This window comes from Chroicocephalus ridibundus, chromosome 7 (genome assembly GCF_963924245.1).
Source record: "Chroicocephalus ridibundus chromosome 7, bChrRid1.1, whole genome shotgun sequence".
NCBI lineage: Eukaryota > Metazoa > Chordata > Aves > Charadriiformes > Laridae > Chroicocephalus > Chroicocephalus ridibundus.
The window spans coordinates 58,846,435-58,860,981 of NC_086290.1; the positions used below are offsets into that span (position 1 = coordinate 58,846,435).

General features: G+C 45.0%; 1 protein-coding gene across 1 annotated transcript; it reads right to left on the minus strand.

Moving 5' to 3' along the window:
- Window positions 1–2,999: 2,999 nt before the first annotated feature.
- RFC2 (replication factor C subunit 2) lies at window positions 3,000–11,413 on the minus strand. Its single transcript, XM_063342360.1, has 11 exons — window positions 11,208–11,413; window positions 9,519–9,588; window positions 8,811–8,852; window positions 8,292–8,398; window positions 7,028–7,129; window positions 6,302–6,402; window positions 5,458–5,615; window positions 5,014–5,079; window positions 4,439–4,519; window positions 3,982–4,095; window positions 3,000–3,310 (listed from the first exon to the last, which is right to left on the minus strand). Exons 1-11 carry the CDS (start codon window positions 11,321–11,323, stop codon window positions 3,200–3,202), a joined length of 1,068 nt encoding a protein of 355 aa, XP_063198430.1. The 5' UTR covers window positions 11,324–11,413; the 3' UTR covers window positions 3,000–3,199.
- Window positions 11,414–14,547: the final 3,134 nt, after the last annotated feature.

Genomic DNA, 14,547 nt, shown 5'->3' on the forward strand with positions numbered 1-14,547 from the left:
GCCACCGTTCGTGTAGCTGAAGCAGAGGGTGGTTGGAAGTGTGGCTTAGAAGATTTACTCGTAGCTCCTACAAGTGCATAGGTTCCAGCTGCTGCAGGACTTCTACAACAGAGACAATCTAGCGTGCACTTGAGGGACGTAGACGCGGGCCCTCAGCTACAGCCTGCCCTTCTGCTTGCCCCAGCCCAGCTTCTACTCCTGCCCGCGGGGTTCCTGAGGGTTAAATGCTCTGCAGAAACCTTGCGCGGGTAGGGGACACCGGCGTCGCAGAGAGCCTGGCGCAGCCACAGCCCGCACTGGCTCTGCACGGGCTCACAGACAGGCAAGGAAACGAGGAGTGTGCACGGCCCTCGCAGCGCCATGGAATTGTCACCCTTGGTTCGTCCTTGGTGACTAACTCAGCACCTGAAGACGGTCCCGCTTTCCACAAAGTGCTGCAGACTGTGGGGTTTTTGCTGGAGGGGAAGGAGGAGCTCTGTTTGCAGCGATGTGCGGTGATGTTACACCTACTGGGGATTCACCTGGTAACCGGAGGGAGCCGTTAGGTGATTAGGAGGAGATCAGCAGCAGCAGCAGATCCTTGGCACACAGTAATAGATCCAGGCAGAGAACTCCCAGAACGTTCTAGCTGTTAAGTGAGTGTGCAGCCAAAACATTAAAATACAAGCTTTACTGCTCTCCTCGTGAAGCAGGGAGGCAGATTAGACCTTCTCCTGCTATAAAGTTCCTCCACTGCCAAGATCTTGAGTTTGAGAGTCCTGGAGCTGGAGCAGGCAGGGCAGGAGCTGGCTGTGGAGCATCTTCCCTCCTCTTACTGGGAGCCCCCTGCAGCTCTCCAGAACAACTTGCTGCAGAGAGCAGCAAATCCTTTCTCAGCTTTGCAAAGCTCCTGAAGTACTTTTCAGCCAGTGACCTCATTGCGCTGGAAGATAGCCAGGGACTGTTACGGGAACGCTCATCGACGTTATTAATGGTCTTGTTCTGAAACACCTTGCGTTTTTCCTTTGTAAGGACTGAGCACGCATGTGTGAGTGTGTTCACTGACGCATTGTCCTTTTAGGACTCGTTTTTAGGCGTGCAAGGGTTTCTGGTGCTCAACCAAAATTCCCAGACCCATGTTGTCTGAACGTAATGCAATGAGCAATGACATCTCCCCTGGGTCCGTGTGCCTCTTCCCTCACATCAGGTAGGCAGCCAAGTGAGCAATTCGCTTCCTGTTTTCAATTTAAGATGCATTAGCAAAGTAGTTTTGGCACGGCTGGTGCGGCTCTGGGATGGAGCTGGGAGCCTTAGCTTGCGGCTGGAAAGCAGTAGCTCTGTACTTCAGTACACCAGGCTGCACTGGTGGCCTCTCGCATCGATACTATTCCTCTTCTCAGGAAAAGCGAGAACGATTATGTTCTCCTAGTGCTGTAGAGGATTAGCCCAGCAAAGAATCAGCCACAAAACGGAGGTGAAATGCAGCTACTGAGTACGGCCAAGAAGAAAAGCACTTAAACCAGGTGGGTACAGGCACTGTGACCCTCCGTGTTCCTCACCCTTCCACTGGCATCAGCACCCCAAAGCACAGGTAGGTACATCCAGGGGGGTACGGACCAGCCTGAGCTCTCCTAACACGGTGTGTGCTATTCTGTGACACCCCCGCGTAACACCTCTTCCTTCCCCCCTCAGCCCTGAACATGCTCAACTAGAAAGCAAAACCAGAGTAGGGATGGGATGTACAGCCAAAGCAAAATTAACCTGCTCTTTAAATGGGCCTTATTTAAGCTTTTAGGGACAAAAGCTGTCACGCTGTGTCCATAGAGAATTCAGCAGCTTAAGCCCCTTAATAATAATCATATATTTAATAATGTTTGTGCTAGTAGTGACAATTCCCTGGCTGGGAATCAAAAGGTAAGTTTGATACATATCTAGTGAAGGAAGAATATACTTTTGAGTATTACAACCACTATTCTAAGAGCCGTTTGCTTTATTCCATTTGGGAGCGAGCTCAAACGTGTCTGTGCTTTAGCTGTCACTTAACTTGCTGTCCCACACTTCGAGTTAAAACTCTGTCCGAGGAGCAGCAGAAAGCCTTCATGGGGCAATTTATGGTGCTACGAACTCTTGCTGCTCAAACTTGTTACCCCGGTGGCCAAGTCAGAGAGATGAAGGTTGTAACCAGTGCAAGGGCCAGTCTTTAGACTGCAGCCGGCTTTTGCTGACAGTGAAGATGAATTTGGCACCAAGACCGCTGCGGTGTGGGCAGCTGAATACTTGGGGAAGAAAACTTCATCAGAATGGGGAGGGTGAAGTGCAGGCGCCATAACTTGTACCTCTGCCCTGCTTTGTTTGACTGCTATAATCAGAATGTGCTTCATTAGATTAAGATAGCTCTGCTTGGAGACACGTATCTCACCTCTGATATGGAGGTGGTCAAATTCAATTTATATTTGCTTTCACTCTGCATTTCACACTCTGTTGCTCATCCGCACTGGCAAGGTGGTTTCCAAAGCTGAACAGACAGGAAAGCATGATGCTGTAGCTTTTTGGTATGCTTAAACTATAGTAAAATGACATTACCTAACCTGGACAGCAAGAACAGAAAAGGGAACTCAAATGTAGAGCATCCCACAATTTGTTAAATTTTAAAAGAAATATCCAAAATAAATAGCTGGCACCATTAAGAAATGTATAATATTTCTCCCGTGTATGTTTGGTGAAAATATCTTCCTTACCAACAGCACATTAACAGCACCCAGGTGTGGCACCTGCTCAGCACGTCTCAATTATAACTTCATTAAATGCCTTATTTTGTGCAAAAAAAATTTCTTTCTTGGTCTTGGTAAGACCACCAGTCATGACCAGGCTAACAACAGGATTCAATTTTTGTTTCTCCTATCGTTAGGTCTCGGTGCCACTGACATGAGCAGTTTTGTTGAGTGCAGTAGACAGACCTTATTGCCCTGGACTGTCACAGGCCTCTCTTCTCAGTTATACAACAGGCGAGAGTTCTTGGGTTAAAGTAGATTTTAAAGCTTTATTGGTCTAAATAAAAAAAGTACAAACCATTTTTACAATAGAACCTGGTTAGTTTTCCACCATTTAGCAAACCCAAGGGAACAGGCTGTTTGCAGGCAGCACTGGGGACACAGGGAGCTGCTGTCCCGGCCCACCGAGCCCTCACCTTCCGGAACGCGGGCGTCTGCTGGTGAGACAGCTAACTGGCCGCAGGGGCTGCCGTCTTCTGACACAGCCTGGCCAGCAGTCCGGCCATTTGTAAAAGTGAGTTCACACCTTCTGCTATCTTCATATGGGTGTACCCGATTTCCTGGTGATAAAGACATTGTAAAAGCTCCTGTTTTCTCCCGCAGCCTACATACAGTATGACTGACTAAATCAAACATGGCCCTTACTGCTAAGAGACCAACTCCAGAGTCGCTCGAACTTTAGAGAAGCCTGCCTTCTCATGTAGACCAACTAGAATGGTTTTTTATCTTCTTTTTTAAAAATCAAAGCCTGTATTTCCCCACTTCCTTTGTAAGGAGCAAGGTGCATATATTTGAGGACAAGTTTTAAATCTGAAGATTGATTCCATTACACCAGATTACCATTTGTCAACTGGTTGTTAATATAATTTAATATTTTACTATATGTTAGAAGTACGTGCTTGAAGAAAGTTCTCAAGGAGTTATTTGAGGCTTTGATGTAAATAATAAATTCAGCCAGCATTACGTTTGTTACTAATTCTAGTTGATAACTCGAGTGACTTTTGGCACCTCTGTGGGTGGCTGAACTTTAACTTCAAGTGACCATTCTTATTGACAAACCGATGATGCAGAGTGGGAAAGGAAGCAGTAATAAGAAGTTAAGAAATACTTTTTTGCACTAATACACAGCAAATTTCAAAGAGAAAACCCTGAGGCTGCCCCTGTATTAGGGGTCACATCCTCTTCTTAAAAAGGCCCAAAAGACCCTACCAGAAGCTAGGTTAGTACTAACCTTGATAAATTCCAGTTTCAGATATTCTGGCATTTGAAAGGTTTTACACACACGGAAGATGTTGCCAATCACATCTTCAGGAGAGTATCCAAGTCGCCACAGGTGGGCAAGAATCTGTGCAGGCAAGAATAATCCTACATTTATCTGCAAAACTTACCAGGTGAGTCAAGCGTATTCACTTTTGGAACAGCAGTATGTAGCTACTGGGACTGCATGTACCATTTATCAAATGATTTAACCTCAATTGTTTAGCAAGTAATTTCAACACAACTTGCTTTTTTGCTTGTCGGCTTATTCATCTGAACAAACCCCTACATAAAAAGGATTTAATTTGTCAACTACATGGTATTGCCCTTATCTTAAAAAAACAACACATACTGTGAATTCTTCAAAACAAGTAAGACTTCTGTAGAGAAAAAGCGCCTTATCTATGCAGACACAACACAGGAAAACCAACCTTGTACGCTTCATCAATATTTGCATTTATGCAGTGTTGTATCATTTCTTTCACAAGCAGAGGGTGAGGCTCGTCACATACCTGTATCAAAGAGAAATATTATACTTCAAAATATTAGAAGACTCTGCATTAAACCCCTGGTGTTTTCACCAAACTTCTATACAGTTGCAGTACTGAATCAGATGCATTCCATAATACAGATTAAATTTTAAGTAATGTGACTTTTCTGGTAACACAGCTACCCTGCCATGGCAGACTCAATTGCAAGAAATGAGAACACCCAAGTAATAGATTCAAAAGTTATCACTGTGAAATTTCCCAGCAGTTATGTGATTCAAGTGCTTTGAGAAAGCTGGAAAGCCATAAAGTCTCAGACGTGCCACTGGGAACTGCGAGGGCTCTCTCCTTTTTCAAAAGGCACGTGCACCTTTTTACCCGCCAATGCTGTAATTGCTACATACATAGCGCTGTTTGCAAACTGGCAAAGCACTTTCATAGGCTTAGATATCTGACCAAAGGTCTCACAAAGCTGTAGTGCTAAACTTCCAGCATCGCTGTTTTACACTATTACTAACCTTAAAGACATTTTCACTGTTTATAAAGCCAAATCCAGAATATGTAGACTGTAAGTTGTTTAATGCCTGTGAAAGAAAAAATAAGACTTCGTTTATTTTCTGAAGTGGTCTACTTTGCACTCCCCTCCTCAGGATGAAACAGACTTTTCAGAAAATGATGCTAAATAAGCAGTTCTCAATTAAGCAACAGAGTAAACCGTAAATGTATGCAGACTTTGTTTCCTCCCACCAGTTCTGGATTCTGGATCCAGTTGCCACCAATTCACTTTTAAGGAGCAGATCTACCTTAAAACCTCACGAAACCAAATAGCTTAGTTACTCTTGTGCCACAGGTCACATCCCCTTTGCTTTACCTCTCCAAAGATAAATCCTCGAGAGCCACAATTCAAGGATTTTTTTGCTTTAAACAGAACCCTTTGTTTCACTGCCTTTCTTTTTTTTTACCTGTCTCATATCTCCTTGGGCTGTGAAGATAATGGCTTCTAGTCCATCATCTGTATACGGTACATCCTCTTTCTCAACAATTTTCAGCAGCCTTGCAAGGATTTGTGCATCTGTCAGCTTGGTGTAACGCAGCACTGCACACCGGGATTGAATAGGTTCTGAGGACAGAGATGCGAAATTAGCATTTCCCTCTTTCCTCAAAAAGCCACCATTTGTTTTCATCTTGGAAGAAGCTATCTCAGCTTCCAATTCTTCATTTGTTTTCTTGTAAAGAAAAAGAACATATCAGCCCCAGACAGAATATAGAATTTCCTTATTATACACATAAACGTACAATTGTTACAGTCCTTCACTTGAGCCCAAATGTGCTACTTGAGTTTTCCCAGATATGTACAAATATATATGAAGCTCAGCTTCTTCTGTTCTCCTGGTTTTCTGAATTTCTATGTTTATCATTGCTAAATAAGAAAAGTCCAAAGGTGTACAATGTATTACTTTTATGTTTCAGAAAGCAGGACAACAAAAGGCGTTCAATACCCATTATACAATACATCAAACGTCTTAAACAGTAGCAGAGTTGGATGGAGATTAAGCCCAAAGTATGAGAAATCTGCTTCTGCAGTCGCGCATAGCGCTAGCCATCAAAAACAGCTGTTCAGAAGGTTCACCAGCTACACAAATATACGTTTCTTTTATTAGCTGGATGTAAAGGTGGTTTGATTTTTCAGAAGTACCATGGTTTCTTGCAACAAGAGAATGAGGTATTTCTGCAAACTGCCTTGGAGGTTAGCCAACAGTATGGAGAACAGATGACAAAAATGCCCAGGGACTACCAGCACTTTACCTATGATTTTATCAGAGGCATTGCACGCAAGTGCGAAGCGCGTTGTTTTGGAATAAATTTCCATTGTTCTTCTCAATGCTTGCTGTGCTCCATCTGTCATGCTGAGGGAGAAAAGGAGTTAGGACAGATTTTGCCCTTCACTGACTTATAGGTGCAGCCTAATACCTATTTTTAGACAAGCTTCAGAGTTTACTGATATTAGACAGTGCTTTGTAAATTACTTGATATTCTGGCCTGGTAAACTAAGTAGATTTTTCTAGTCATTTGAACAAATCACCCCACAATGCAGGTCACCAAGACCATAAATTTAACATCATTTTAATCCATAAAATTAACACACAAAATTAAACCATTAATACTCTGAAGAATACTGCTAAGAATACTACTACTTGTATACAGATGGAGTAAATGTGCTGTTTTCATCCAGTGAAATTGTCTACATAAGCCAGACTCCTTTCCAAGAGAAAGAACCAGTAAACTGGAAGATAATATTTCATAACCAGCTAAATCTCCAAGCCTTTCACCCCAATATTTAGCATCTTTGAAGCAATGATCTCTGCTTGATATGTGTAATCTCATAAGAACAGTGTTCAATGAATATTTATTTCCTGCCAAATTAATTTTGGTAGCCTGATAGAAACATCTAAGACTGTCCAAGACAGCAGCTCCACAGACTGATAGAACGCATTTCGCATAGTAGCCGAGGTCAAGAAAAAAACAACGTACCTGTCTGCTTCATCAAGGATGATTATTTTATGCCGACCTTTTGGAAGTGTGACCTTTTGCTGGGCAAACATTTTGATTTTGTTTCTCACAACATCAATGCCTCTGGAACAATAATGATCAGTTGGGTGAAACTACATAATAGAATTTATTCATCAGCCACAGTGGCTGAAGTGCTCCTGAGCTCCCTATTCTCCTGCTGTTTGTTCCTGCCCCTTCAGCTGTGCCAGGATGACTGTTGTGAAGCCATGTTATAAGCCAGGCTGCCCAACTGACTCAGATTTAAACACCAATACTCCTCATTTTTGGAGGTTTTGAAAAAATAATTTAACAGTATCAGTATATATATATATATCGGTAATCTCACTTACAGTACCAGCATAAAAGGACTTACGTTTGGCAAAAGGTAGGGGTAATAAATGAGCAAAGGCAGAAGCATTTAAGGCTGCTTTGCTATTTTGATAGTGCTTCACACAGCCACAGCCACAGCTATAACTCAGAATGGTTTAAGAAAAACAGTGGGATAAACTGCACCATTTTAGTACAACATGGACTCTTTCCTAGACAGAGTTCCAACAAAGACTTCCTTTTAAAAATAAAGAATTTTACTTTTTTGTTCTGTTTAGATAAAGAACATTGTGATTCTATAGCTCTTCTATAACTGATATTAACAAAGGCAGGTAAAATGTATTGTACTCATAAACAACTCCCTAGGAAATGTTCTCAGAATAATTCAGGACAGGTCTGCTACAGAACTTGGGAAACATAATTAGCCCTTAGTGCCTGGTCCTTGGGGTAGAGTCAGTGTCCTCTACATACCTAACACCCTTATCCTATATTTTAATCCTCATCTGCCTTTATAGCCCTAATTTCTACCACTTCACTTTTTTCCTAAGCACTGAAGAATTTCATTACAAACACTGTGCTCACTTTTCGTTCTTAGGAGGATCTTCATGAATGCAGGAAACTTAACTCTTCAAAGTAAATTCGAGAAAATAGCGCCATTATGGATTCTGCACTCCATCTGTTTCTGGTTTTGTACAGGAAAGTATCTATCATCAAGTGTATAAAACATCAAGTAATAATACCTATGTTGATAGGTGGACACCAAAGATTGCCTAACTTCTAGCTGGAAAAACTGCATTAAAATAAGTACTAGAGAGCTTCATAAAACATTAAGCCTATTAAGCCAGCCCGAGTTGAACTAAAAATAAACATGTACACGTGCTTCTTCATTAAAAGTTGAGTAAGGTTTATTCATTCTCACCTGTCATTTGAGGCATTCAGCTCCAAAACAGCATCCTTTAATGCAGGACCAAGCAGAGCACGAGCCAAGCAGAGGATACTGGTGGTTTTACCTGTTCCGGGGGGACCCTGAAAATGAAAAATGAGCAATTGCTGGTAAGCTTAATGTCATGTTCTAAGTTGTACTCTCTACAGTGCTTCCCAGTCATGAAAAACAGCTGCAACAGAGGATCTATAGAGAGAACATCAGACTAGAGGAGTTCAGGATGCCATCTCTAACCGGAGAGAAACGCTGCAGGGAGAAGCACAAGTTGTGCCTCAATTGGCACCTAAGGGGCAAGTAAGTTTTTACCAGAAGATTGTTTATTTCTTGTGTATTTTCCCAAGAACATTGCTCCGTGACCATACAATCAATATCTCTCTTACCAATACATTCAGGCACAATGCAAATCTATTCTGGGAGGCTACTGTGGCTAGATTTCAGAAGCCAGGACCAACACAGTGAACACAGTGAAATACAGTACAACACAGTAATACTTACAGCTATTATAATATTCGGTACGTTCCCCTCTTTTGCAAAGACCTAAGAAAGAACAATAATAAAATTAAATAAGAAAATAGTGGGAACAAATAGTTTCCAATTCTATTCTATTTTAAGCATGAGAAACAGAGCTAACCTGTTCTTTTCTTCCCTGCTGCTTTCATTATTTTGGACTTTGCTGCTTTTGCTTTTTTTTTTAATTGAACCATAAGAAGTCAGTCCCTAAAATAATATGGAGAATCTTAAAAGCACTTAATCCAACAGGTCTTTACTATTCTTGCCTTTCCTTTGCATCTGTTATATGTTTGCTAGTATAAACTTTCTGTTAACAAATACTGTGTTTACAAAATAATTTCGTTAAGGAAACTATTTTTCTTCCAGAAAAACATTATATTTATGTTTTTTTCTGTTGTTATATAAATGATATTTATTCATTGAGACAATATTATTATAACAGCCACAGATTTTCTAAGTTGTATCAAAACAGAGCCAATTTAAGCAATATCCCAATTCACAAAGGCATATTTCCTTAGAACACCACTCAAACATATCCTGAAAACGCATGATTTCTTAAGTAAATCAGATTTTTTTTCCCACATACTCAAATATGGATGTAAAAATACAAAAGTGCTTTTACTAGTCTGTGGATCTGTGCAGAATTATGTTTTTTGAGCTAACCCCTAAAAAACGAAAGGGACAGCTACACACCTCCAACCTGCTCACAGTATCTTCATTTCCAACTATTTCACATAGTTTCATGGGTCTGTATTTTTCCACCCTGTAAAAGCAAAACCCCACACAGTTCAGCACATCTAGTAAAACTTTAATAGTGCTTTGCACTGACAGAAAGGGAGGATTACATTAAGATAGCATGGGACAAAGATGACTTGATGAGTCTTTAGTGACTTAAGTGACGCTGCAGGGACCCCCTCACTGCTAAGCACAGAATTCCACAACACTAATTCCTAAAAAGTTGTTTTACTTCTATTATCATAAAAAAGGAAAAGGAAGAAGGCCAGTGGTATGAGGTTCACCAAGGTCAAGTACCAGGTCCTGCACTTGGGTCACAACAGTCCCCTGCAGTGTCAGAAGCTTGGGGCAGAGCAGCTGGGGAGCTCCCTGGTGGAAAAGGACCCGGGGGTGTTGGTCGACAGCCGGCTGAACACGAGCCAGCAGTGTGCCCAGGTGGCCAAGGCGGCCAACAGCATCCTGGCCTGTGTCAGGAACAGTGTGGCCAGCAGGACCGGGGCAGTGATGGTCCCCCGTACTGGGCACCGGTGAGGCCCCACCTCGAGGGCTGTGTCCAGTTTTGGGCCCCTCACGACAAGAAAGACACTGCGGGGCTGGAGCCTGTCCAGAGAAGGGCAACGGAGCTGGTGAGGGGCCTGGAGCACAAGTCTGGTGAGGAGCGGCTGAGGGCGCTGGGGGTGTTCAGCCTGGAGGAGGCTGAGGGGAGACCTTCTCGCTCTCCACAGCTCCCTGAAAGGAGGGGGCAGCCGGGGGGGTCGGTCTCTTCTCCCAGGGAACAGGCCATGGGACAAGGGGAAACGGCCTTGAGTTGCACCGGTGGGGGGTTATGATGGATATTAGGAGCAATGTGTTCACCAAAAAGGTTATTAAGCCTTGGAACAGGCTGCCCAGGGCAGTGGTGGAGTTGCAATCCCTGGAGGGATTTAAAACGTGGGCAGACGTGGTGCCAAGGGACGTGGGGTAGTGGTGGCTTTGGCAGTGTTGGGTTAATGGTTGGACTCAACGATTTTAAAGGTCCGTTCTGACCTGGACAATTCATGATTCCATCATTCTGAGAAAAAAAAAGCTCAACTGAGCAGTCCGGTGGCTCAGTCTGCTATCAAAGCAAAGGGGAGATGTTGCCCTGTGCACTGGGAACCTCAAGTGTGAGGCTGTGCCTTGTCTCATCTCTGTCATTAACACAAGCAGGGCTGACTCTGTCTGGACCCCACAGGGACTCCGTGCTTTCCACCCCAGGCTGCCCGGTGTCCCCTCCCACCTCACAGGCCCGGGTGCAGGCAGAGCCCTCACCGCTGCCAGGAGCCCCCACCTCCCAGTCGGACCCAGCTCCTGCAGCTCTGTAAGCACGGGGGGAAGGCACTAAGCAGCGGAACCTACCCGGGGACGGAGCCGCCCCGCAGGGCCAGGCCTACGCCATCCCCTCAGCGGAGGCGCCTACAGGCCCCATGGCGCGGCGCGCGCCCCCGCCTTCCCGCCACTAGCGCACCCCGCCCCTCTCTCACTCCATAGGCTATTGTCCCGCCTCCCGCTGCGCTCTCCACCAATGGCCGCGCGCCCTCGGCCCTTCCTCCCGCCTTCGGCTCCATCTCGCGGGCTCCTGGGGCCATGCGCGCTTCCCCGCTAGGCCGCGCCGCCCCCGCCGCTCACCAGGGCAGCTCGTAATGGCCGCCGCCGGCACCAGCGGCCCCCGGCGGGTCGGCAGGTCCCCGCTTCTCGCCTGCCGCGGGCCCGGCCCTCTCGTCCTCCGCCGCCTCCATCTCCATCGCGGCGGTGGCTGGCCTGGCCCGGCCCCTGTCTCCCTGCCGCCTCCGTGAGGGGAGGGCCGCGCTCCCGGGCCCGCCTCGCAGGGCGGGACGGCGGAGGCCGGCGGCCCTCCCCCGCGCTCCCGGCCCGACCTGCCCAGGGGTGGGCGCTCCGCCGCTGGGCCTGGCCGCCTCGGCAGCTCTCTGAGGCGGCTGAGGGGCGGCAAGGGGTGGCAGGCCGGGCCCTGGGGCGGCGGGGCTGGGGCTCTGCTGAGGGGGGCTGGCGGTGAGGCCGGGGGTCGCTCACGGCCGGGCGGCTGGTGCTCGGCTGGGCGGAGTCTGGCTGCTTTTCCTGCCCTGCTGACTCGTTAAGTGTTAAGGTATTAATAAAAACAGTAGTATCTTTGCACTCGAGGAGTTTAAGCCTTTGTTTCTTCTTGTGAAAGAAGAAAGAAAGTGTTCTGTATTTCCCCCTGTAAAAGGAAAACAATAAAAGATACATCACAGAATACTGTAAGTAGCCGTTATAATGGAAGGGAGTGGCTCTGGTGCAACTGTTAGAATTTGGGTATCACTGCTAATTTTAAACTACAGTAGGTACTGGGGCCTTAATGTATCTTTAAGCGCTGCTTATGCTCCACATAATCAATGACATTTGTGTTGGCTTAGTTAGCAGAGGATATGCCCTTCAGTCTGGGCTCTGTTTCATTGGGAAGTGTTTCTAATTTAAGATTGGTGCAAGGCAGGAACTTGGAATTGATTGTGTTTGAAGCCCCGTGTGAGCAGTGATGCTCTTCTAAGGGAGTGACTTCCTCATTTGCATTGCAATGTTGTTGTCAGTGCCTGTTACTTGGGGTTTTGAGGTTGGCAGATGAATGTTTGTAGATGAGAGTGTTGCCTTCAGCCTGTGGAACTGGTTCAGCCTGTGGCCTGACAGTGGTGGAGTTCGCCGAGTTTCTCATAAGGCTTTAAAACTCTGGAGGGTGAAGTTTCCGTTATGCAAAATGCAGTCTCATATCTGAGGTTTTATGTAGGCAGGCTGGTCAGTGCTTTAATCTTGTTTTGCATACATACATTTGCTGTACATGGTTCCTAGTGGTTTTAGGATTAGTGTTACCTAAGAGTGAATTTTAAGTGGTCTGCAGCCTTTACATGGGTGGCTGAGTTAACTGTGGATTAACTTTGCCTCTGGTGGAGGGAGAGTAGAAAATTAAACAACAGCACAATCGCATGGCATATGAGAGTGAGGCAGTTGGCATTTTCTTTCGGTATTCAGACTGTTTGTAGCATGCGTACCGGATGAATACGTTGTTCCTGTAACACCTCAAACTTAATATGTTAGTCTTTGGATTTAACTTACTGCAGTACTCAGCAGAGCCCAGCGTGAGACAGTGAAATACTGCAGCTGCATACAGCACTGCTGATCATAAAGGTCTGTCAGTACAGTGCACCGGACATGCTTTAGTTTCTTGCCAAGTTAAACAGTTGTTATGCTCTTAGGAAGTACCAGCCTCTAGATAAGATACAATTTTTCTGGCTAGCATTAATTCTATCACTGTACGTACAGGATTGCTGTTGATAAGCACCTAAAGGACAGTAAGAAAGGCTATTCATAAGAATTGTTGTAGAGAGTCTGATGACAGATTTTGTGATATGTTTCTGCAAACCAGTTGCAATGTGTGTTTCTCTGGAGCACAGTCTCCTAAAGTGCTGCAGCCCCTGTGTAGGCTGTGACTCCTCACTTATCCACGGTGGTTTTGTAGTTAACCAAACATGGAACAAGTATTTATTGAGGGTGCAACAATATTGATAGGGATGTGTGGCAGGTGGATAGGCAGAGCTGAGCCTAAACGAGTTTTAAAACGCATCTGTCCCAACATGCAAACTGTTTATATTGTAGTCTGTCTGTTGAGAACACAGGATAGATCTAGGATAAAATGAATTCCAAATTCAGCGCTGAAATGGCAGAACTCTTTTGATGCGTCATCCATCAACAGTGCCTGAATACACGTGCATGCAGCATGTATTATCCTGAAAGGAGAATAACCTTGAATTCAAGATTATTCGTTCTGACCTGTCTCCCTTCCACCCCAAAAGATATATAGAAAAAGCTTACTAAGTATTTGTAATTAGTATAGAGTGTAGATAAAGGCTTTTTGCTAATGATTTAGGTAGTAAGGGGAAAGCTCCTCTTGGGTGTATTCAAATGGCATGTGCTACTAGTAATGGAGGTCACCATCAGAGAAGTAAGTAGTGATCCTGGGGTCATCCCAGGAGCAAGAAAGTCCCAGCTGCAGGTGTTTGAACAGGTCCTTTAAAGGCTGTGTGGAGGCTCTTCTCAGGTCAGCTCCAGCAGTCAAGGGCTCGTGCGCTGGCTCCTACAGGGAAACTAAAGCCCAATGCAGCAGGTGTCATCAGGGGGTTGGGTAAATGCAGAAATCGTGGCAAAAAAATTGCTATTTTGCACACTGCAATTAGTGAAACTGAGGATAACTTGTTTTGAGTTTGAACAAGAAGTTGAAATCAGAGAAGACATTGGAACTGAGGCAGTAGTTGACAGTGAAGAGCAACAGCGATGAAATTATGATGGGGGATGTGAGGTGTAAAATCCAGAAGGCAGTAGAAATAAAGGGTAAGAGAAGAAACGAGCTTTAGGCAATCATTAGTGGAAGTATCTGCACCACATACTCAGTACAGAGAAATAAAAAAATTCTTACATGTGGTTTTGGGAGGGAGGGGAGAACTGTTCAGCATTCAAGGTCATTTTGCTTTTGGGTTGAATCTGTGAGTTCAGCTTACCATTATTGTTAGGGCTAACGCTAATATATGTTATTCAGCAGGTCTAAAAGGCTAGGGGCTGAGATCTTAAATCACAGTGTTAAGTGTAAAGTTCCCTCGGCTGTCCATTCCCCGTCCCCACCAGCCCTGCAGTCTCAGTTAAAGCTGTCACCTCCTATTGCCGCGTGCTGTTGTTCAGCAGCCACAAGTAGGTCACGTAGCACAGATGGTCTCGCTTCCAGGGAAATGCGGAGTCTGCAGTCCCCTCTGAGGCTCATCCCTGATCGCGCTCTCTCCCTTTCACACAGTTAGGTTGGAGACAGTGGAATGAATTCTGATGCTACCAACCATTTTATCTGGTGTTCACTGATGCTGAAAGCATAAAGCAAAGCTGGTACAAAGAATAGCAGGACTGAAAGTAATGATGGGATGGTTAGAAGGGAGGCTGGACTGGTGCTTTTTGAAGT

Coding starts and splice junctions, on each gene's coding strand:
- RFC2 (XM_063342360.1), bottom strand. CDS start 11,323: ATGGAGATGGAGGCGGCGGAGGACGAGAGGGCCGGGCCCGCGGCAGGC. Junction 8,399..8,810: donor TACCGAATATTATAATAGCT/GTAAGTATTACT, acceptor TTTCATTTTCAG/GGTCCCCCCGGAACAGGTAA. Junction 4,096..4,438: donor ATATTGATGAAGCGTACAAG/GTTGGTTTTCCT, acceptor TTGCCTGCACAG/ATTCTTGCCCACCTGTGGCG.